This window comes from Triplophysa rosa, linkage group LG18 (genome assembly GCF_024868665.1).
Source record: "Triplophysa rosa linkage group LG18, Trosa_1v2, whole genome shotgun sequence".
Classification (NCBI taxonomy): Eukaryota; Metazoa; Chordata; class Actinopteri; order Cypriniformes; family Nemacheilidae; genus Triplophysa; species Triplophysa rosa.
In genome coordinates, this window is record NC_079907.1 from 9,058,186 (window position 1) to 9,083,421 (window position 25,236).

Consider the following 25,236-nt stretch of genomic DNA (forward strand, 5'->3'; position numbering starts at 1 on the left):
AAATCCATATGTTCAGGAAAAGCAGACACACTGCTTCCCTTATCATCCTGAAAGGGTTGAAGGAATACAAAACGGTAAGACGAAGCGCGGTTGTACAAGCTCCTGACAAGTCACAAACACAGGACTCGACATAACTGGAGCAGAGCCCCCTCTTCACCTTCCTCCTCCGCGAAAATCTGCACACAAACGGCGAGGAGCACGGATCCCGGCAAACCTACAAGAGGGAAACAGGCAGCTAAAATCTGCAGATACTGACGGTAGATATGTCTGCATTAGCCTGCTGTGCACATTTTCTCTTTCTTAATAAGCATGATTTTGGAGTTCGTTTCTCTGCTTTATTTCTAAGCACTGGACAATAATGGTTCTTAGTGTCACAGCTATAATATACGCTCGTCTGCAAAATGCCAGATTCAGGCAACATTACAGCAGGGCAGAATGCTGAAGACTGTGAATTTTTCACAATGGCTGTGATACAGCGCATGGTACTGTAGCTCTGCAGATGGTTTAATTTTCTCTTGCCTTGTCACCCACGGCTGGTGAGGTTGCGGGGGTGGAATAGGAAGGGAGCTGTCTCAGTGAAAGAGACGCATCCCTCAGCATCTCGGAAGGAAAAATCCAACAAAGTTCGCCGTTGTCGCTTCCTGTCCACTGATCTGAACTGCCTTAAAATTAAATGCATTGGCTCGGCAAGCAAAACTACCCAATGCTGCGCTTTCTTAAAACCTGTATTTGCTTTATTTGGAACATCCCAACCGTTCACTTTCCATCTGATGTTTACACTGCACCTGCAATGTGTGTTTTACAAAATGAATAAAGCAGAGATCAACCAGGGTTACTCAGTGAGTATTTATTAGATTCTAAATTATACATACATTGTGTGTCTCATTTGCAAATACGGTATATTAATCTCTTTATCTAGGGTGCAGCACGTTGCTCATACACACCTGAAAAGCTGCAGTGCATAGAAAGGTTATGGAGAAACATGCTTGATCTTTTAAAAACGCTGGATGTCAATCACTTGTGCTCATGAGAATAACCTATAAAAGGTACAGTGTCTCAGCGTTCCACCTCACATTATGATATTATTGTACTTCCGTCTCCCTGGACCACTGCCTTGCGATAAGTGTAAAAATGAGGTTTAACATCACAAATATCCTCCCCCCCAGAGGTTTACCTTACCACCATGTAATATCTTACAGTGCATTTCACTGTTGTGTGATGGATGCAGTTTTCTACTGGTGTAATTTTGAGACATCTAGCGGCCCAGGTTGTTGGCGTGGCGTGACGGATGCTGCTCACTCCAGCAGCAGTCTCCTGAGCTCCTGAGGGCAGGTGATGGGGAGAGCGCAGGTGAAGTTCTCGCACACGTACGCCGTGGCCTTGCTGTCCCGAGGAACAAGGGTGGAGAGGATGGGCAGCTTTTTATAAAGGAAGCCCTCTGTGTTACCATCGGCCAACATCAGGACCTGAGCAAAGGAAAGAGAAAAAATTCGGAATCGGTTCCTTTTTAATTCGTGAGCAGGAATTTGAATGAAATTGGCCGGAGCCAGTTGGATCTCAATTGGAATGACAGAAGGAACAGAAGATGTCCATTTTGTGACCAAATTTACTGTAAATGTTATTTAAGGCACAGTTCACCCAAAAATGGAAATTCTGTTTTCATTTACTCACCCTCGAGTTCTCCCAAATCTGTATACATTTATTTGTTCTGATGAACACAGAGAAAGATATTTGGAAGAATGCTTGTAACCAAACAGTTCTTGGCCACCATTGACTACCATAGTAGGAAACATTGATATAAATTTGTTCTGTTGAACACAAAAGAAGATATTTTGAAGAATGTAAAGCAAACAGTTCTGGGGCACTTTTGACTACCACTGTAATTTCTCCTACTATGACAGTTAAAGGTGTCACAAGTTTGGTTACAAGCATTCTTCCAAATATCTTTCTGTGTGTGCATCAGAACAAAGGAATTTATACAGATTCTGAAAAACTTTAGGGTAAGTAAATGAAGACAGAATTTTTGTTTTTGGGTGAATTGTCCCTTTAATTTGAACTTCTTATTCATATTTATTTACTTATTTGTAGAATACATATTTGGCCCCGTTTTGAAGACTTTGGGGTAAATTGTAGCAGCCTGGGAGGTTAATGTGTTCTTTCAGAGTCATCAAAAAAATGAATGTTAATTTAATAATATAATGAAAAGTATATCAATTAAATTATATAAATGAAAAATAATTTATGAATGAAATGTATATACGTTATTTAAAAATCTATATGCATAACATTTCTATATGCATGAATAATTAATAATAATTATTAATATCATGTTTCTAGATAGGTTTAAGGGTATTTATAGAAAGATAATCCATAAAGTAGTTACAACACATCTTTTCAAATTCTACTTTAAATTTAATTTAGAATTCATGGTGGAAGGATATTAAAGAGAGAAATCCATAACAGTCATCATGATGACAATCATTTCAGAAAGCCATATACTCTTACTCTAATACGAAATTTATGAGCTCTATGTCTCCATACGCCTTCCTGACTAGTAATAAGCACAGATAAAGTATAAGGCTGAGCTATTACAGTGACAGCTCTATCAATGGTTCATTTGTACAGTCTTTGTTTATATATGACCCTTGTATTTCCCGGAAGGTCAAATAAACCCTCAGCCAAAGAAGCTCCTATGGGAGAGAAGACCCTGACCTGTCCTTCCTTGTACTCCTACAGGACTCCTCGTAAACACAACCTATAACCACTGCACCACATATACTCACTGACCATATAACAAACTCTGAATCAGCCAATGCTGTGTACAGTAAAGCCTGTCTCTAAATAATTCAATTGTATTGATCAGTGCAGACTGTCGCATCACACCCCTCCCATACTTCACCTCCCTCACAGGGGGAAAAGTCTGAAATAACTCAATCAGGGTCAGATCCAGTCAGGGGGGCTGGCTGGCACAGCAGCAGGTGAGGGCAGTGTGGTAGCCACACTGGGTTCTTCCTCCCATAGCATTGAACAATACCACAGTAGGATCAGAGACTGGAGAGTGAGATCGAAAGAGGCTGTGTGGCACAGATTAAAGATTACAGTTACTGAAAAGAAAGGACTGAAAAGGCAAATCTACCTTTTCTCATTTGACTGCCAAGCCAAAAACTGTTGTCTGTATTAAATCCAGACAAGGACCTTGCTCACTTTTGGTTCCTTGAATGTACACTATCTGTCAAAAGTTTAGGGATACTTGACTAAAATGCTTTCTAAAATCTTTTAAAATTAATACTTATAGATGTTTGAAATTAGTTTAGCAGACAAAATATAATTATACAACTATTAACTAAAAAGTCATTTTTACAAAACGTTGAGACTATATAAACAAATCAAAATCTATTAAAAATCTAAATAAAAATCTTTTGTGAATAAATAAACACACAATGTATCAAATTAAAGAAAAAAAATTTTGACAATAAATTATACAATATATATAATAAATAATAACTATGTTAAGTTGTTCTTTTATCTGCTTTTGAATGTATGCTTCTTCAAAAATACATTTTGAACAAAAAGCTGAGAAAAGCTCATTTTTGTCAAAGCTTTCATTCAGATCAGGTTCAGAATGATGATCAAAGCATTTTTTTTATTTTATGTTAAAAACTGTTTTTAAGTATTTTTACTATCAAGTAAGTTTTTAAAGGGGGGATTTAATGCATTCTGACTTCTTTACAATGTTAAACGTGCAGGCTTCTCATGCTTAACATGGTCAACTTGTCAAAAAACGAGTTGGACGTATGTCGTAGTATTTCTGTGCTCAATACACTCCCCCAAGGTTCGTATAGGTTTCGGAAAGTTTTTTTCAAACATGAAAAACCGTTACGTAACAACTTTTCTTAGTCCCTTATTGGGCAATTCTCCGGGAAAAGCACGTTCACGGCAAGGCAAAAGAAAGAGCTCGCCCACGCGTCAACCGACGGACGAGCGATAGGAAGACTTGCTTACCATCAAGATTGGCTGCAGCTCGTTACTCTAGCGATAGTGAGAGAAGTTGAGGTGTGTTTGTTCACGGCATTTCAGTGATGGATGCTATATAAACAGTGGATATAAGGCTGGAGTTAGCAGCCAATTAGATACTGGGCTCTACTGCAAAGGGTAAAATATGCTAAAATATAGAGTTCTCATATATTAAAAAATTATAATATTTAGTTCTGATAAGATATTATTCAAAACATGTGGTAATAATAAAAAACGAGTAGGTGATCCTACTCTTTTGAGCGGTAGTGTATATTGCTCTGGGTCCCTTACCTTTCCAAAAATAAAATGCTGAAATTGTTGTGAGCCCCTCTGCGACCACCTTTCACATAACAAGCTCTGGTCCCAAATGTTGTGAGGGAGTGTGGTTAAATCTGAGAAAAGTTCTTGTGGCAGAGCTTAGATCCTGGCTTTTGGTGGGTATTTTAAGTACACTAAGAGCAAAATCTTTTTCCACTTCTGGTCTTTATAAACGACTTCTTCTGTGTGATTTTTGACAGTCACTGTTAACAACTCAACTCAGTGAGAAGTCAGACTTCTAAACCACAATATATTGTTCCTGTCTGTTTGTGAGGATCCTTTAAGTATAGCATCTCAGGGGGCATTCCACATCATTACGTTCCTGCTAGCAGCTCGGCAAGGCTTTCTGTCAAATTTGTTGTGACCTCACCGGGGCTGTCTACAGACTGACTCAAAGAGCAGTGACAGTCCAACACGCCAACATAAAAAACCAGCAGAAGAAACAGACCGAAAAGGCCTGGGGTTAAACAAAGGCTAGACTCTATCTAGGTCTTTAAAATCATTCTACACATTTTTAAAGTAGACCTTAAGTCAGTAGGTTTCAAGAATAATAATAAAATAATAATATAAAGCAATGACTCAGAGAGGTACAAACAGTTGCACCTCAGCATCTGCATTTTGTACTTTTGCTATTCCAACCCTTCTGCATCTGAATCCATCTCTTTCTCCTGGTTCACAAATTCCCATGAGCTCAGCCATGATTGCATACAACTGATATCCTTCACCCAGACTGTCAGCTCCTACCTAGACTTACTTGAACACACACACACACACACACAACAGTTGATTAGCCTGGGGAATTTCATCAGCTTTCTGGAGAGCTTGAGGCTGTCAGCATGCACAAGTGGAGCACACAGCCTTTAGTCATTTAATTATCTGCAGTAAGTTTATTTCTTGGTCAAAGAGAAAGGGGCATCATGACCTCATTGATTCCTGCGTCTTCATCGACATCACTCAAAGATAAAGGCTAATGTACGGAATAGATACAGTATGTGGAGCTTAGTAAGGTATTGCCTGTGTATCATTAGGAGATTTGTTGATAAACCATCAGTGTGACAAATATTTTTAATTATATAATATTGTCTAATGGAAAGTTGTGTTTGAATACTTTTCGGAAAAATAACTTTTATTTATAAGGGTCGATTACCAAAAAATAAATTTATTTGTTATTTAAAATGTTAACAAATCAGCTTTATTCACCATCCACTTTTTATTATATAAAAACATAATATTCTTAAAAATGTCTTTTCTTGTGTTTCACAGGGAAAGTCAAATGGGCAATTCCATGCAAATGTCAACCTTAAGATAAAGAATTCAAGTTTTTATTAAAGTTTTCCACCATACAGATGTCAATATTTTGTGGGTTTAGATGGGTTTAAATTAGAGACGAAATCAGTATCGGCTAAAACAGCCGATGATTAGGGCCAATATATCCTGTCAATCGAAAGAGGACAGGAAACTGCAATAAATTTGTGCTCTGTATAAAGAAAATGTTAAGAAACATCAAAAAAGTTTAATGTTCAATATTAATAGTCATTATATGAATGAATAACATTCCGAAAGTTAATCTTCAGAATCTTTATCGGTATCGGCAGATATCATTTCGAATTATCAGCTCGATAGTGGAGAAATTCAGTCTAGGTGCATCTCTAGTTTAAAATGATAGTTCACCCAAAAATTTTAATTGTGTCATCATTTACTCACCTTCTTGTCATTTCAAACCTGTATGACTTTCTTCCTTCCGTAAAACTCAAAAGAAGATATTTTGAAGAAAGTTGGTAACCGAACAGCACTGGCCACTATTCACTTCTATGGTATGGAAACAAAACCAATGCCAGTTAACAACATTCTTCAAAATATCTTATTTTGTGCTCTGGAGTAAAAAGAAAGTCATACAGGTTTGAAAAGCCAAGAGGGGGAGTAAACGATGACAGAATTTTAATTTTTGGGTGAACTATCACTTTAAATACCCATGTGAAATCTCAAGTTTTAAAGCACTTTTTCGTTTTTTAAACATAGTTTTCCATACTCTGGTAAGTGAACTGTCACATCCATAATGGTCCAAGTTCCTCATAAATGGGCACATGAAAATTATTCAAACAAAATAACAATTCTGTGTCCTATAAAGAGTCATCCCTTCTCCACTTGTAAAGGTATTATTGCTTCTAGATTGTTCATTTTAATCCACAGAAATCCTAAAAACGTGCATCCTTTTTTTGTCACATCCATAACACACGAGTTGTTCTCGCTTTTAAAACAGAAAACTATAATGATATAGATAGTTTCAGGGCAACAACATATATAAACAAATGTTATGTGGCCCAAACCTAACTTCTGGTAGTCCTCCTCAAAGAATCAATAACTGTTTAATAGTTTTAATTGAATAGGTAATTAATAAATAATATTAATATACAATAAAATATGAATATAAGTTCATATTAATATTGTTTAAATATAAAATTAATGGTTATATTATAACTGAATACAGATTGCAAGTGAACTTCAGACCAGCTTGTGCGTTCGATGAAACCATCTAGAAATAATGATATAGAAAAATATAACAGATGATTCAATATATTCGTAAACATACATTTTCTAAGAATTTATATTTCAAGTTCTGACTGAAAATGTCACATCCATAACGCTGGAATTGCCCAACCACAAAATAAAGAGTACACAATGACTGACAACGACAAAGCAATGCGACAGAGAGAAACTTCTATTTCCAGCCTGACCCCAACTCAAAGTGAGCAAAAAGTGTGAAAAGGCAGACTACCTAAGCGGAGACCATTTCCTCCTTTTCTATTTCATCTCCTCTACAGCGTGACCTCTGCAAACTCCGCTCCTCCACACCGAGCGTATGTGATCCTCTAGAGGAGTTAATGATGTTAAGGGTTGACAATTCCTGCTGAGTTGATGCATAGGTCGCTCTCTGCATACATCAGGATCAGCCAGCGAGATGGTCGAAGCATCTCTTACCCTGACTCATGAGACGTCCAGACCTCAACTCACCATATGCAGGAACATCATAAATCAGACTGCACCATTTTAAAAAAGCCTAAGCTTGCTGAAAATAAAGAGCGCTGGCTTGTCCGTCTGAAGCCCATTTCCTATAAAGCGTTCAGTTCTCTCTTGGGTTGCTCATTAAAGCTTGTCAGGGATTCATCCGGCAGCAAAGAAACTCTAAAGCGACAATTTCCCATGAGCAGGAGCACCTGCGGAAAAGCTCTCATAAGGAGGATAAAAGACTCGCGGGGTATTTTAATTGTCTTCGGATAGAAAGTGGCTCTACGGTGTTTTTCAAGGGTGATGTAAGGTAATCGAGTCACTAAGTTCTCAAGTTAGTTTAGGTCACCGAAAGGCAGGTGTCATTGAAATCACTATATCTTGAAAAGAATAAAAAAGTCATCGTTTTTTCGCCCTCATGTCATTCAAACTCCATATTTAACTCTTCATTCAGTGGAACATGAATAAAGATATTATGAGAAATGTCTTAGTGGTTTTTTGTCCATACAATGGAAGTCAATAGGGGTCAATGTTGTTTGGTTACCAATCTTCTTTAAAATCTCTTCTTCTGTGTTCTGCAGAAGAAAGTCATACAAGTTTGGAACGACATGAGGGTGAGAAAATGAACTGAGAGATCCTAAATAGGAGAAGCATCTCATTGTGACACTGACTAACAGAGACAAGGACCTTGTTTATTGTGAGAGCAGATGATATAACATAAAATCACTTCAGGGGCCATCTATGTCACGGTCAGACACACCTAAGGTTATTTTATGAGCTGATGCTGTCTGCGGTGTGAGTATGGGAGTGTTAAATGGAGAACTGGTGACATTTGACAGCTGTACACGCTGCAACTGCAATGAGATCAGGATGAAACGCTTCTGGATGCTTTAAGTTCTGGGCTGAAACAGAGTGAAGCACAGCTTTTAATGTATTCTATCGGCATCCTTTCTTCAGGCGTTTTTCGAAAGAAAAAAAAAAAACTTTTCTTGAACTTAAGCCCTAGAAGTTGGAAAACAAATTTAAGTCATTAAATTGTCAGGAGTTGTCTAATCTCACCTCAGCATATTATGTAGGGCTGTGCAAATGCACTTCTGGTGAACTTGTGTTGCTTCACCTAAGGCACCTCATACATCTGGTGACATCACTAAAACCTACAACAAACATCACGTTGAGATAATATGACAGAACAAATCTCACTCAAACCTCTGGGTATTTACTTTTTTTGTCATTTAAATGATAAAGGTGGGAGGGGTGAAGTGAGCCGTTGGTTGCAATTCTCAACCTCACCACTAGATGCCGCCGAATTTCTTTCTCTGGACCTTTAAGTAAATAGCCTCCTTGTGTCACGAGGCACACAGTTTTAGAGGTATAATATTCGTGTAATACTATTCGTATAAAATCTGTCAGCGCATACAGGTTAGATATTATTTGCAAGGCTTTGTCACCTGTTTAGGGTTGAGCGATTACAAGGTAAGTGTTACTTTCGGGAACTGTTTTCACACAGAACATTTATGTGACAGAGATAACAGAGTATTGCGCAGCACGCCGGGGGCGTGTTCTAGTCTCGGCTAAAGATTGAGAAGCCGAGTCAGATTTTTTTTATTAGACATGAGCGATGATGATGATGTGTGACCTGAGTTTGAGAATATGAGACGGGGCGATAAGCTGACGTCAAATATGATTACATAAACAAGGCAAAGAGAGATCCTGGACTCTCAATCTTTACTGGGAAAGATTTTTTCCCTGCGTGTTAGATGTTTGGACAAGACTGAGGCTTGCAAGTCAAAAAGTGACTCAAATCAGATCTGCTATAGCCTATTATCCAGCACTGTGTTGTTTCTGAGTTTCTAAATCCTTATTCAAACCTTTACAGCACTTGATTTTCATTCTCGCTCTCGCGGGGATGCTTCGAGACCTCTCTGCTTGTTGTCACGTCTCTGCGGCCTTGTTAGGGAATCAGAGCCATTTGTCTCAGTAATCAGACGGGAAAGTCAAGGACTCTTCGTGGTACAAAAGGGCCACACTCCACCGCAGGGCACTTAAAGGGGCCACTTCTAGAAAATGTGAGGGGACCAGGGGCCAGTGAGTAATGATCCTTCGTGGTAAAATGTGTAGTAACAAACCAATACAGCTGTGCGATATGCCAGCTTCATATTTTTATCCCCTTATTCATCAAAACAGTCATACACATGTCTGCCGGTCAGACTTTTAAACATGCCAATCTGCATGGATGAACTAAAAAAGTCAATTAGATCCACTTGAGGTTTTGGTAAAATGTTAAAGGGTACATAACATGAGATCATGAAAATTACATTTCATGCAGTGTGTAATGTTGCCGTGTTTGAAAGTAAGCAGTCTGCCAAGTTGTAAATCCGAAGGTGAATGAATAACAAAGTTATTGGCTTGGAAAAAAGGGAGCCGACTCACCGAAACTCAGCTGAGTCACGCAAACGTGTCGTGCCCTAGTCCGATTCGCGTACCGCTGCGGATTTACGTCACTACATATAGTCCCCGCCTACGTTTTGCTAGGACTGCCCGCGAAAACTTCACTCTTCTCCCCCAAACACTGTAGCTTGTGAGCCTCATTCGCGGTAGACCAATCACAGCAGACTAAGACCAGCTGACCAATCACATCAGACTAGGCTGGCGGAAAGGAGGGGATTAGACAGATGAATCGCGGAACGAATCATTTGAGAGTCAGTCAAGAAGTAAGGTAAGAATAACTGCCTATTCTTAGTGTTTTTACACCTTCTATGTACATAAACTTGTTGTTGGACACTCCATAAACCAAAGTAGGACCTTAAAAATCCCTAGTTATGTATTCTTTAAAGTCACAGTTCACCCAAAAATGGATTATCTTCCCTCTTGTCATTTCAAACCTGTGTGACTTTCTTTCTTCTGCAGAACACAACAGAAGATGTTTTGAAGAAAGTTGGTAACCAAACAACGTTGGTGCCCATTTACTATTGTATGGACATAAAACCAATTCAAGTCAACGGGTACCGTCGTTGTTTGATTATTCTTCTTATAATTTATATGCCTTTAATTACAAAACATTTTACCAAACATATGTTATCATTGTTGGTGAAAATGACGTCTGGACAAACAGCTTTCATACATGCCCGTGTATTTGGACGCTCTAAATTGATCTCAGAACAGGCTTCATCTTTTCCCGAGGACAAGGAAGTCACGTGACTGCCGTGAGCAGCTGGTTGCCATCATCACGGAGATGGAGAGGCTGTTCGAACGCCTTGTGTTCTACTGTAACAAGCCCCACGAGGACAAGCATCACCTTACAATCAACAGACTTCAGTCTCATTAAAGTTATGCACAAATTTATCCCTACAGTTTTAATCATTCCTACAGATTACAACGGGTGGGTTTAATTGACTTCGAAAGGGGGCCTTGAATTCAAGGGACCTGTAGCAAATCTGAATTAACTAAGAACAGATCAGACTGCGAAGCGGGAGTTTCTTATATATTCTCCACAATTAAACCCTGTGGCCCAAAATGAGAGAACAGATGATACAATAATTGGATTTAAATGAAAAAACATTTTCTAGTCTGGATGGCTAATGTTTCGTGAAGAGTGAATTTTCAGCGCAGCCCTGCAAGACACTCTCAACCTATTCTAAGTTTCCTTTCATAAACCTTTAATATACTTTGCACCAAATGTTCAATGAGGTCGAACATGCCATTATCACATTGAGGGCACAGCGAGTGTCGATCAGTGGATGCTCAGTGCTTACAGCGGAACAAGAATTATTCATTTTGTTATTCAAGTCAGTCAAGCGTGTGGTAGGGTCTCAGGTCATGAATTGAGAATTATTTCACCGTAGGGCTTGTTTGGGCACATGCTCACGTTCATAAGCTGAATCGTAATACATGGACCACCATCTTAAATATTTGGCTTTATTTTTGGAGCTGGCAAAAATAACTGAAATCTGTCTAGATTTGTGTGGTCTAAATGGCCAATGTTTACAAACCTGATCCAAACCACATCCATTAGTGGTCTGAAATCTGATTAAAATCGAATTTTCTGGTATGCATCTCAGACTGAACAATCAGATTGGATTTCAAGTAGTTTTTCTTCATTTGAGACGAACCGCACATTTATTGTCATACAATAAGCGCAACATTATCTGGAGTCTGAAAGCACTAGTTTTATCTTTCACTTCCCTTGCATAGCCGACTATATGACGTTCACATGTATTAAATACTGAAAGAGTGAACAAGTCGGAGGTTTTGGACACATGCATGAATGAGAAATGCCTCTGTCAATTACCTTCTCAAGTATTTCTCCTGAGTTCAGCACTACAGCAAAATATCATGATCGACATCAGCAGAGCCAAATGTCCAGTTTTCCATCATCTTTTCAATACTGACAGCTATTCTCAGTTTCTTATGAGAAAGTCTCTTGGCCATCACTTGTCTCATTACTAAAGCAACCGATATCACCTGAACCATCTGAACAAATGGGTCCAATTTCTTCACATTCGCACATCATAGTCAACCCCAAAGACCAGATTTTAAAACTCAACACTTGAGTGCCGTCTAAACAAAACTTGGAAAAATTGGCCCTGTTCAACAGAGCGGTCAAATGGAAGCTAAAGGGACAGGATGAAATCATAATTTTCAATTTCAGACCAAACTAAACAAACATGCCTTATAATACAAAAGGTACTAAGCCCAAAGTGCACTCACACAGCATTCTGCTGCAGACAGGTGACCCAGACAATGAGAACTCCGAATGAGAACACTGTTTTGATAACCCTCAGTATGATCAGGTTAAATCTATCATGGCCATATCTACACAAACACGCTGCCAGGTGAGCCAGTGTCAGATGGAGTGTCCCAGTTTAAAGAGAAAAGCCAAACCCAGAGCACTCTAAATGCCCTCGTGATGTACGTGCACAAAATCTCATCAACCCTGGAGTCTTCGGGGCTCTGATTCCATTTCACATTTTTTTCATAAAGGGAAGCAGATTGTGCCTTTAATATTTAAAGTAATATGTATGGAAGTGTGTTTGTGTGCACAGTTTTGTTTGTATGAGGAATGCTGATGCATGATCTTTCCATTGTGAGGATTTATACGACTGTAATGAGCCATGTTTTTCTTTGTTTATAAAGCGGGATCTGGCTTATACAGTCACTTAAGATGATGGCTCTCATTACATTTATGTCCTAACTCTTCAGGTGAGAGTCATTTATCTCTTTGTAATTATGTGTCTGTCTTGTTACGAATTAAAAACACAGATTAAGGGAGACAAAAGGATGTAAATTCATTTTACTGAATAACTAAAAGCAGACATGTCAGTCTAAAACACAATTGGGAAACGGCAATTCGGAAATCCCTCTCTATTTTTAGACAAATAATCATATTTTTGGTATTAAAGGATTAGTTTAACAAATAAAAGACAATTCTGCACTTGTTTACAAATCCCAATGTCATTCCAAAACTGTACGACCCCAGAAAACAAGAGAAAAAAATCTGGAAAAAAAGGACTGGTTGCTTTTCCATGCAATGAACAGAGACAGGAGATTTAAAGCTTCAAATGTTGCAAAATCACCATGAAAATATGATCAAATAGTCCAAACAATTTATGTGCTACATTCCAAGTATTCTGAAGCCAGTTCTGAATCAGGAACAGACTGAAACTGAGGTTGTGAATCACTAATCTGGGGCTGCAGTACCCATTCATTGTAACTGCATGAAACAGAAAGATCAGCACATTATTTAAATTCATATTCGACCAGTGCATTATTCTTTATGTTACAAAATTTCACAAAAATTGTAACACATAAGAAAGTAGGGTTTATTCATATTTTCCAAATATTATCACCTTTTTTCTTCTTTAAAGTCTGAGTGAAATAAAAAAAAAAAGTATTGTTTCACAGAATATTGCAGTGTTTATTATAAATAGCTTATTAGTATTGGTCATTCTCTTTTTAAAAATTCATGTGCCCTCATAATCTTCAATCAAAATTTGAAAATGCACGGCTGTTTTTACACATCGATCAAATTGCGATTGAAAACACAAGACACACCCACTTTCTTTTTTACATTCGATATTCCGTTTCACTCGGAAATGTGTCGGAATACAGAATTAAATCCATCGCGACTTCCAGTTCACAGTGACTTTAACCCTTGTGTGATGTTCAGGTCTATGGGACCTGTTTTCAATGTCCACTAAATAAAAAAATGATGTGATTCACAGTTTTTTTAACAACAGACATTAATATTTATGTTTCTTTTTGATACATCTTTAACAAAAATAGCACCTTTTTTCATAAATGTGACTTATCAGGGGTAAATAAAAATAGTAACCAGATATTTTACCAGTGTTGTTTATAATTGGCATAAAGTATTTTTAAATACATTTTTGTGTCCACTAGACTTAATAACATTTGCCGTAACAAAACATGAACACCATACCAGGGTTAACTAACAAAAGATGTCATTTTCTTGACAGCATGCAAAAAAAATTCACAACACCAGAATATAAAAACGGCAACTATTTATCCAGTTCTCAAAAAATACTGAGACCCCCTGAGGATTTAAAGTCAAGGATGATGATTTAACTGCAGGTTCAATTCAATACCAGAGAGTCATCTATTTTTCAGTAAGCCCTTCCGATTCCACAGTCTACGCCCTGATCTTTCCATCATGTCCAAGTCAATTAAACAAACAATTCAGAGCAGGGTCCATCTGAGGCTTAGTCACAGATAAGCACTGAGAAGTGTGTGTGTATGTGTGTGCGTGTATAGGTGTGTGTGTGCGCGTCACTTTATCACTGCCTGACCAGATGTAATGTCGTTTCTTTTTAAACTGGGTTCGATAACACTAACTCATTACTTGCAGCCTCTTCTGGTTGTCGCCTTGCTGTGCCTAAGCAACTGGGCCAAGTTCTTCCCTCCTCCAATCAAATCCAAGGGATATGCGTGACCTGTTTAATGTGTAGATTGAGAATGAGAACATGCTATTGAATTTAGATTGAAAATGAAAACTAGACCGGTCTGCTGCCTTTCCAGAGATTTTGTGATTTATGCTCTTTGCCAACGTGAGGTCTACATGAACTGTATCTGAAAGTACAGTGAAAGACGTGAAACGCTTAGAGGCCCAAAATGTGCCGTTTCTTTCCCAGTGTGTCATTGTGATGGATTTGTTTGAACTTAAGTTCTCCTGGAACAGAAAAATGAGTCTCCATTTACACAAGAGATGTGAGATCCACCTACGCAGGTGCTCCAGATGTTTCTTCACTTCTGTGAGGTTTAATGTTGCTGGCTAATGGACGCTGACACACCCAATCGAAGGGGGTCACCAAAAAATAAAAAATGCGGTCATCATTTATTCATTCTCATGTCATTCCAAACCTGTAAGACTTCTCTGAAACGCAAAATAAGATATTCTGAGAAACGTCTAAGTGGTTTTCTGCCCATACAATGGAAGTCAATGGGGGCCAATGTTGTTAGGTTACCAACGTTCTTAAAAAATCTCTTCTTGTTCCGTAGAGGAAACAAAGTCATGAAAGTTCGAAATGACACAAGGGTTTGTAAACAATAAAAAATCCTAAACAGATTTCTAGAAAGATTTCTGTAATATAGACAGTTTTGGAATCCTCCTACTAAACTCTGTTTAACGCATTCTTAACACACTAAACTTCTTGAGATTTGACTGGATCTGGTGAATCATTATTAATTTTCACCATCTGCGCAGGTTTAGATACATCAGCAGAAATGTGTCTTTGCTGTATGTGGAGAAAGTTATTACATTCTGATGAACGATTATGAAAACAAATATTTTGTCTTTAGGCTGCAAAAACCACTGATGAATCAAACACAATAAAAAAGTTATTTGAGAAAACAAAGTTGAATTCAAGTTGTCCCTAGACAAAAAAGCGAAAATATTTTATGAACTCTGTAAATGTGACCTTAGTATCATTACTCTGAGATATGGAATCATTAAGATTACATAAGTGTAAATGAGACAGAAGATGAATGTGCCAAAGAGAGGAACAATGTTAATAAATGATGCAAAGTGAAAAGACCAAACTCTGCCTTTCACGCAACATATGCCGTACGGGATGCTTACACGGACCCACCTGACATAACAACACTAAGACCCCCGGCCTGTTTTCTATTCACGACCCCTCTCATCCGTTCCCTTAAAAACCATCCCATTATTCCAGTTCTAGGAACATGGAGGGCCGGTTCTCCAGGGGTTTTCACATACAATAATGGATGTTGGACTAATGCAATAAATGGCAAAAGGTTAGACCCTGGTGTGTATTCTGTTGTGTGTGATATTGGTATTTCACACTTAAAACCAGGTGCTAGGTGCATGTGTGTGTTTTTTTCTCTTCCTGTCACCCCTGTGAGGGAAAAGTACGGAGCCCGTCTGGTCACCCCTCGGAGAAAAAAAAACAAGACCTGCAAATCCGTGGCCACAGTTTTGTAATTCGTTCCCTCAGTTTAAAAATCCGTACTCACAGATTCTAAAACTGACACACACATGAACACTTTACAGTTAGTCAGGGAAGTCATTCCCTTTAAATGCTATTGAGCTTTAAAATTTGTATGTTTATGTATGAGCCCATACAGCAGTGAAACACATAGGAATATTGTGTGTTGTATGCAGTGTTGACTTGCTCACCGGGAGACTGCATTTATTTATTCATTTATTTATTAGAACGATCTTGCTTGGTCTATAAACACCATGCACTGTGCTGTGTTTTACCTGTGCTGTGTTTTTCTTATTTGCTCCTGTAAAGCTGCTTTGGAACAATGCACCTTGTGAAAAGCGCTATATAAATAAAATTGAATTGAATTGAATATTTGCATTTGATTTAACGGTTTATTATAATAAATATAAAAGGTGTGCATTATATCTGACACACACATGAACACTGTACAGTTAGTCTTGTGGCTATAAATCATTCCCTTTAAATGCTTTTCAAGTTGGAAAAAGGTATTTTAATGTGTATGTAACTTTAGAAATGGTCCCTAAATTCACGAATATCGATAGTTTAATGTCAAACCAACTTTACACCAGTGAAACGCGGCAATGAACGTGCTTGCTGAACGTGAACATGCTTTATATGCGCCACGCGCTCGTGTGTAAACACATTAAGACAATTTATAATATAATCTAAAATAAAACAGTACACAATATTCGTTAATGTTCCTGTAGGAGCTTGTTCTGCTGACAGACAAGGGCTTCAATTCCGCGAGTAGGCTACAGTTTGCAAAACTGTGCGAACGGATTGCGAAAGCGTGGGCACAGATTATGAATTTGTGGGTACAGATTTCAAAAACTGAGGGGACGGTTTACAAAACCGAGAGCACGGATTGTAAACTCGTGGGTACAATTTATTAATCCGAGAGCACGGTTTTGTAAACTGTGTGTCAGTTTTAGAATCTGTGAGTACGGATTTTTAAACTGAGGGAACGAATTACAAAACTGTGGCCACGGATTTGCGGGTCTTGTTTTTTTTCTCCGAGGGGTGACCAGACGGGCTCCGCAGAAAAGAGCAGACGGAGGAGCGCTGACTAAAAGGCCAAAAAGAGAGCAAATGCTATCCTGAGCTATGACCTTTAGCGAAAGAAAAAAACGACGACCAAAGCTAAGCCTAAGGCTAGCGATCTACAGACAACTCGCAACTATTTACTAATTATTCAAAATTCTAAGCTGGGCGCATCACCATTGTCTCGCCCCTTGCCTCGCAGTATGTGCGTCAGCACGCGTAGGTTAAAAATCTGACAACTTGACCTTTAGCTGGAGATTACTTTAGTGAACTCATTAGCATGACTGCGCTCCATTTCACACGGTGGTCTGTGTAAACCAGAGAAACGTGTAAAAGAGAAATAGTCTAGATACTGTGAGAAACCACTAAGCTATGGACAACCTCATAATCTATATTGCTTTAATTTAAAATGTATTATGCGTAGAGCTGTCAAACCATTAATCGCGATTAATAGCATCCAAATAAAAGTTTGTGTTTACATAGTATATGTCTGTATACTGTATATTTTGTATTTATAAACACATACAGGAAATATTTACATGAATATATTAATATTTGAAGAGTTTTGAAAAATCAAAAATCATGTTTTTTATTATGTTAACTTGTTTTTATCGTGTCAGTTAGCTGTATTTTTTTGTTATTATGGCTTAAATAAAAACAAACCAACTGCAGTTTGATTGATATTAATTGGAATGCACAATAAAAAAACGTGATTTTTGAAAGATTTTAAAAAGTTATATATATATATTAGGGCTGTCAACGTTAACGCGTTAACGCATGCGATTAATTTTTTCAAATTAACGCGTGAGAAAATATTTATCGCAATTAACGCAACATCCGTTTGTTTTGACATCCTTTGTCTAGCGTTACATTATGTAATCACGCTCTTATTCGTGTACAGGCTTTTAAACCACTTAAGCGCGATTTGAAACCGTTGCTTTGACGCGTTCAATGGAGATAGACAGCTTCTAAACTGTGGGACGCGGCAAAACGCAACGCGAGGTCCAGTCTGGTGTAAACAGTCACCTGCTAAGGGCTGCGTCGGTGAATCTCTGTCAGACAGCGCATCCGTGTTAAGTTCTCTTTCGTGCTTGAATGGATAAAACCACACAAGATTATGTCAGAAAGCCCGTTTTGTCTAGCATTTTCTTAAGCAAGACTTCAAAGTGTAAAATAAAATCTTAAATGAATGCAAAGAGTTGTGAAAATGGGAGTGCGGTGACGGTCAGATCTGCGTACTGAGACAGCTCTTAAACGGACCACGTTCTTAAACGTGCTGCTGTGACTCCTGTCACTAATGTTAATCAAAGAACAAAATAAAAGAAGAAATCAATGTGATTTTGTAGCTTTAATGAGAATTCTTCTGCATTTAATTTATAATTTAGCATTAATAAAGACTGTAAAGTGTCATTCAATTCCTGTATGTTTCCTACATGAGCTCTCAATTATACTGTTGAATGGCTATAATTCATGTTAAAATAATCAATTTAATAGAGACATCAGTTACAGTACTAATATCAAAATGCTAGCTTTCATAAAATGATGCTGTTAAAGAAATATGTTGTTTCTACTTCAATTTGAAGATTAAATGTGAAATTATTAAAATGCAAAAGTATATTTTAAAATATAATAGTTATGTGCAATTAATCGTGATTAATCACAGAAAAAATGTGTGATTAATCCGATTAATTTTTTTAATCGATTGACAGCACTAATATATATACGTATAATGTTTTTAAAAATACAAAATTAATATGCACAGTACACAGACACATATTATGTAAACACAAACTTTTATTCTGGATGCGATTAAATTCATTTTATTAATATTAAATTAGGTTTATTTTGTGGTTTTCAAAAAAAAAACTAAATGATTTTACTTGAAAACTAATTTTTACGTATCCAAAACAAAACCAAATTGTAATTGAAACCGTTAATAAAATATTTAATTAGAAGTTGAATCAAACCAATATAATTTAAATGCAGTTTATAATTTTAAGTTTTCTTTTCAACTTTAAAGCACACTTACTTTATGAGGCAGAAAAAGGGAGTTGACACTGGAAATCAAACTCAAAGTGTCTTCCGCGTCAGGCCGGCCACAGATAACAATCTTCGGGGGGAAAAAAGAGAGAGATTGTTACACAAAACAGCACAACTAAACAAAAAAAGAGTTATGAACAACACATGAGAAGTGAATGAAAGAGATAAAGAAAGGGTCAGCACTGTTTGTACAGCGTTATAATGAGGTGGGCAGGTGTGATGTGGAGCAGGCTGCCCTTAGTGGGACCTCTAGCTTGTTATTGCTCCAACACTGATGAATTCCCTTCTGCCTGCGAGCTCTGATGGCCGTGACACATGTTCACAGCTTTTACAACTGTCCTGAAACAGGGGAAAACTTTGAAAAAAGTGCCCCAACAGTAAAAAGTTTCATCCAGCCACAGTATCAATCAGTCTAAGGTGTGCGTTTGTTGGCATGTGACGGATCCGAGAGTTAATGGTCCTGACAGAGCAGACGGATGACTGGCCGTTGATGTTACGGATATATTTTTAGAATACAAAATGCAGGAGCTAGAAGAGTAAGACCCCTAAAACTGATTAGAGGCAAATTTACAATGTGCATTTTTTATAAAAAAACAAATTGCATTTAAGATATATGTTGGGAATCCAACTCATGGTCTTTCTTGCCAATGTTAGTGCCCTGCTTTTCCAGCTATAGGAAACATGTTTTTTTTTACATTTGAGGCTATATAATTACAAAATTTGTCTAGGTGAAGGCTGCAAGGCACTAATTCCAAATATTTGACATAAGAGCATGTGGCCAGGAGTGAGAAAAACTCTTCACCGGGGCAAACAAACTCAATTTTCTTTGTGTCATTATGTTAATCGGGCTAACATTAGCCTGCAGGCTGATTTATCACAAGTGACGGTTTCCACTTAAGAAAAGTTCACTCTCAGCTTTTCAAAACATTTAATACTAAGACTGGATTATACCTTTAAAGGTATAGTTCACCCAAAAATAAACATTCTCTCATCATTTATTTACCCTTATGTCATTCAAAATCTATATATAACTTGTTCTTCTGTTAAACAGAAAAGATATTTTGAGAAATGTGTCAGTGGTTTTGTGTCCGTACGTTGGAAGTCAATGGAGGCCAATGTTGTTTGGTTAGCAACGTAACATAAAAATAGTTTCTATGTTCAGCCAAAGAAAGAGAGTCAAGTTTTGAATGACATGAAGGTGAGTAAATGGTGAGAGAATTTTCATTTTTGGGTGAACTATCCCTATAACTAGCAGGATGGTTATGTTGGGCCAGCAAGACTCCAAAACTGTGCTTTAAGACACTCTTAAAGTGAAAAAATCCTTTCACTACAAGCCATCTGTTAACATGTTAAGTTCCCTTTTATATAATGCACTTTGGTACGGTGTGCTTCTACACCATGCACTACGGTACAGGGGACTGGGCAAGCGCATGTACCGGGAAAAATGTCTTGGGGGGAGAAGCGGTGTTGTGCTAGGTTTTGTTGTTTTTGCACCAAGCTGTAACGTTTTACACGCAATAAAGGGTGCTAACCGAAATAAACGTTGTGTTTATTGGAAGTAACACCATCAATATCAGATTACGTGAAATAACCCGAGAGAATATACAACCGCTTCATGATCAATACGGCCCTTGGCTAGGTAGCTTCAGGTACTACAAGGTTCACTTTACATTGCCCAACCATGCCTGAGGAAATTCAGGATGACTCTGGAACACTGCGATCATTGTACCATGTGTGCACAATTGAAAGCTCCCTGTCAGGCTGTATTACTGTACAGAAGCAGCGCCATACAGGACCGTAAAAACCTGCAGAGGGTGGTGCGGTCAACCGTGCAGATCACCTGGGGTGTAACGATCCACCCGCAGGGCATCTACCCCAGACACAACAGGACTAAGGTGACACAAATCGTTGAGGATCTCAGTCACTTCATCAATCGTCATCTACAGAAAGAGCTACAGAAACTTTGAAAAACAACAGAGATTGAAATAACTATACTACCTTCAAGCCACACGAGGGCGCTACCACGGGCCTGTAGCTCTAACCACAGAATAATCCTTAATAGGGAGGCTCAGAGATGACGTATTTTTGCATGCAAAACCCAGAAGCGAGTTAGGTTTTTTGAATGGGTTTTTGGTAGGGGTGACCCCGAATCGTCGACGATTCGATGCTTCGATCGGAGGAGCCTGATTCGACTACCAATCTCACAGTCGAATCTTCGCAGAGGTGTTATGCAATGGGGATCATGTCATTTTGGTTATATGGGCAGTGGCGTAGCAGACGGGCATGTACTGCGCTATTTATGATGTAAAGAAATGGGACATTTTTAGGGTTGGGTACCGAAACCCCTGCGTCTATCCACGTCTTCTGTGCTGTGAGACTGGTAAAGAGAAGCAGCACGTTCCGCACACACACGCAGATGACTCGCAAATGAATGTGTACACTGTTTCCAAACATTTGTCACGTACTGAATGTTTGGGCATTTAATTTTGAATTAACATCTCCTTAAATGCATGTAGTCTGTTACTTAGACTGAACAGCATGATAAAAAATAAAATAAATTAAGTAAAACAACCAAAATCACCATATATAGCAAGACTTTTGGAACTGAAAGCAAGCGTGCGTGTCAGGGTGACGGAGACAGAGTGCGCAGGAAAAAAGGTGAAAGGGACTTTTTGTCCCTTGTAATGAACGTGCTGCATTCCCGTTTGTAAAAAATAATTAATTATTATCGAGTAGTTTTAAAAATAGTTTTGAGGCGAGATCTGGTCTAGTATTGTATGGCACAGCATTGTTACGTGATGTTTAAGGAAAATTTATTTTAGTATTTGTGGCTTGTGTTTTGAATATTATGTTCCCCTGCATTTCAGACATTTTGCCTAAACACATTTACAGTATTTTGCACATTGTGACTTGATTCTGGCTTATTTCGTTTATTTATTATAAAGGTATATTCTGTTCTAAACAAATTCTGTAAATTAATGTTTGATTGTTTTTTGGTGCATCAATGTTGCGATGTACCCTTAACCACCTGGTGTCGTCCACACATGCACTGGCGGGCACGCACACACACACACACACACACGTCTGATTCGACTATCAGTCGACTATAGGCAAGACGTGACAATTCTGATTCGACTATGTAAATTCTTAGTCGGGGACACCCCTAGTTTTTGGTAAATTGCCGAAATAAGGTCTGTGGTAAACAAAACCTCTAAATATTTCACGCATTATTCTATGACATAAAACACACCAATTATAGTCCGCTTGTGATTTTTTAAAAGCCTTATTGTGTCTTAAAAACGGCGGTTGCTAACAAGTTTCTAAAAGCGACTACTTCCTTTGGCGGGGACGTTAGACGTCATTGCGCATATAAAGCTCACAAATAATGCAACATGGGCAAAAATCTCTTAAAACGTAGATGCGGATTCATTCACGGAGTAATTACTTACCAGGGAACACATTTTTAATAAAGTTTGAAAGAGTTGTCGGAGGCTTGGTGGTGGTGACGTTGATATCGAGCGACCTTAAGTGCAGTCTGTTTATAGCATCGTGTTAGCTTTTTACTTCTGCCGACTGTATTTCGGCTTCGGGTAACAAATGTTGTGTTGATTTGTAAAGATTATCTTGATAGACAAAACGTGTAAACATCATAAACCTTTGTTAACAGAGCTTATTTTTGCGATCTTCCAAAAAGTCTATGGGAAAAATGCATAGGCTTTCGGTCGAGGGAACCAGCGCAGCTTACTTCCGAGTTACGAGCTACAAAATACGTCGTATCTGATCCTCTCCATTGTATATGTATTTTATTTGAATATATATTACTTCATTTTTATTTGTCAGTAGTTGTGTTATATGGGAATCGAACCCATGACCATATAATGCAATGTATGATGAATGTAAACATGATGCAAGATGAACATGATAGCAACAATGAAACTTTGTTTCATATTCAGTAGCAGTGGACAGAATTAAGTTACCTGTTTAAGGGTGTAATGTTGGGCCATGAGACTTCGAACCATGTCTGGAAGGGCGATTGGCACCTTAAGCAGTCTATCAGAGAAGGCAGCCAATAGATGTTGAGAATGCTGCATCCAATCCCGCCTGTCTGTGAGGTGGGAGAGCCGCAGCAAGTTCATAGCCGAGACTGAGTTTGCGCTGGGCTCAGCACCGTCTTGATCTGATAAAAAATAAGAAAATAAATTCATGCTTTTTAATCCAAAGTAACACACAGTGCAACTGGGTATGCACTTTTATGAATATACATGTCAGTGTGCTTCCTGGGATCAAACCCATAACGTTTAGTGCAACGCTTTACCAGTTGAGCTACGGGAACACAACCTGCATGTTTTCCATGTAAACAGTCCGGCTCTGGAAAAACGGCATCATAACACTGATGGTCCAAAAAAACTATTCAACCGGGACCCTTTTATCAGGTCACACAGGGCTAAAAGTGGCTGGTATCACAAGAGAAGTGGCTCCAGAGCTGTGAGCTGATTTACTTTATCTGCACTTTGTTGGTGTATGTGTGTGTGGAGGGGCTGATAGGAGTGGGTTCTCGTGCCACAACGTAATGAGTTGACTGCATCTACTGAGAGACACCGAAGCGACGACTGATGAACAACAGCAATGCTATCCCAACCAAACACATGCAGATGATATCTGCAACCGCCTTTCTTATAAGAGACAAGCACCACACAGACACGCATACAATAAAAAACAAATGGGCTTTCACTGCCATGTCAGAATGATCATATTTTTGTGTTTTGTGCACATCAACGGCAAGTAAGGAGACGCTAGGTTTTATTTACTAGTTTGGGGAGGGTCTTTAAAAAACCTGAAAAACAATCAAAGTGGTATTGATCGTAAGTGAAATGTAAATGTTGATGGTATCACTTAGATTTGGTGGTATTGTGTCATTTTGATTTAGGGCTGGGCAAAAAAATCGATGAATTGTGTTTTAAAATGCAGTCGATTCAATATCGATTCTCCCTCAAGCACTGAACATTCGTTAACATGAATGTTATTGCTACTACTATCCACTAGATGTCACTTTTCTTTTTACAACGGGTGGATGTTACAAAAGGGACTCAGGTAGCATATCATTCATTCATGGCTTAATTAACATGGTGGATGCGGTGTGTCCTTGAATTTAACATCGCCTTCACATAAAAGGCAGCAGTTCATATGATTGCAGCCTCTCTTTACAGCTAATTTTGTGAAATTTAGTTTGTTATACTGTATCTTAAATGTAAAATAACCTGATCCTGTTTGATCAAGGTATGCGACTGTTCTGTTTCAATATACTCAGGCCAAGTGTGTTTAAAGTTTAAAATACAGATTTGTGGCTCTTCGTTTCATTTTTTAATTCACCATTGTAATCTGATATTTACTGATCTTTTTTTAGAAATACAGTATCTATAGGATTTGTATTAAATCTATAATCATGGACTCGAATCAAGAATCGAGAGCTTGTGAATTGGAATCGAATCGGAACATCAGAATAGATACCCAGCCCTATTTGGCTGGTTTATAAACAGACTCCATTTCCCATCATTCTTTATGGCATCAACACAAAGCATCAAGTACACACTAGGGGTGTCACAATAAACCGGTATTGTCAATACCCGTGATATTAAAATGTATTATTGATAACCTGTTAGTTCTACACATATGATAATATCGTAAATAATTTAGCATCCGTTTGAAGCTTTGCCTGAAAGGAACAGTTCACCCAAAACTAAAGTCTTCATTTACTTACCCTCAAGTTGTTCCAAATCTGATATAGTTGGAAAACTTACAATGGTAGTCAAAAGTGCCCCAGAACTGTTTGCTTTTCAACATTCTTTAAAATATCTTCTTTTGTGTTTAACAGTACAAAGAAATTTATAACGCAATTTTTCCTACTATGGTAGTCAATGGTGGCCAAGAACTGTTTGGTAACAAGCATTCTTCCAAATATCTTTCTCTTCCAAATATCGTTCTCTTTCTCCCAACTCAAGGGTGAGTAAATGATGACAGAATTTTTATTTTTGGTTGAACTGTCCCTTTAAGAGCTACATGCTTACAAACTTAAGATTTGTTGGCCTAAAAGGGAGACAACCCAAAATAGGCAAACTTAAAGATGATTTAGCATAATATGTTCATTTAAGAAAAATAGATATTGTGATAATATATCGTAATCGTGAATTATTTTGCCCATGATAACTTTCAAGTGAAAATCTGTTCTCTTTCAAAAAATCGCTCTGTATCTCACTATGGGAAACGCCTCATGGAAGCACCAATTACACAACGTCTGTCCGACGGGCGGACCAATCACAGCTCAACACTAAGA

General features: G+C 38.1%; 1 protein-coding gene across 1 annotated transcript in view; it reads right to left on the reverse strand.

Annotated features, from left to right (window-relative positions):
• Nucleotides 1–489: 489 nt before the first annotated feature.
• spata20 (spermatogenesis associated 20) overlaps nucleotides 490–25,236 on the reverse strand; it is a 53,817-nt gene continuing 29,070 nt past the window's right edge. Inside the window, exons 15-16 of the mRNA XM_057358963.1 lie at nucleotides 18,895–18,975; nucleotides 490–1,466 (exon numbers count right to left, since the gene is read on the reverse strand). Of these exons, the coding sequence (XP_057214946.1) occupies nucleotides 1,296–1,466; nucleotides 18,895–18,975 (252 nt within the window). The 3' untranslated portion in view covers nucleotides 490–1,295. The remainder of the gene's footprint in view (nucleotides 1,467–18,894; nucleotides 18,976–25,236) is intronic.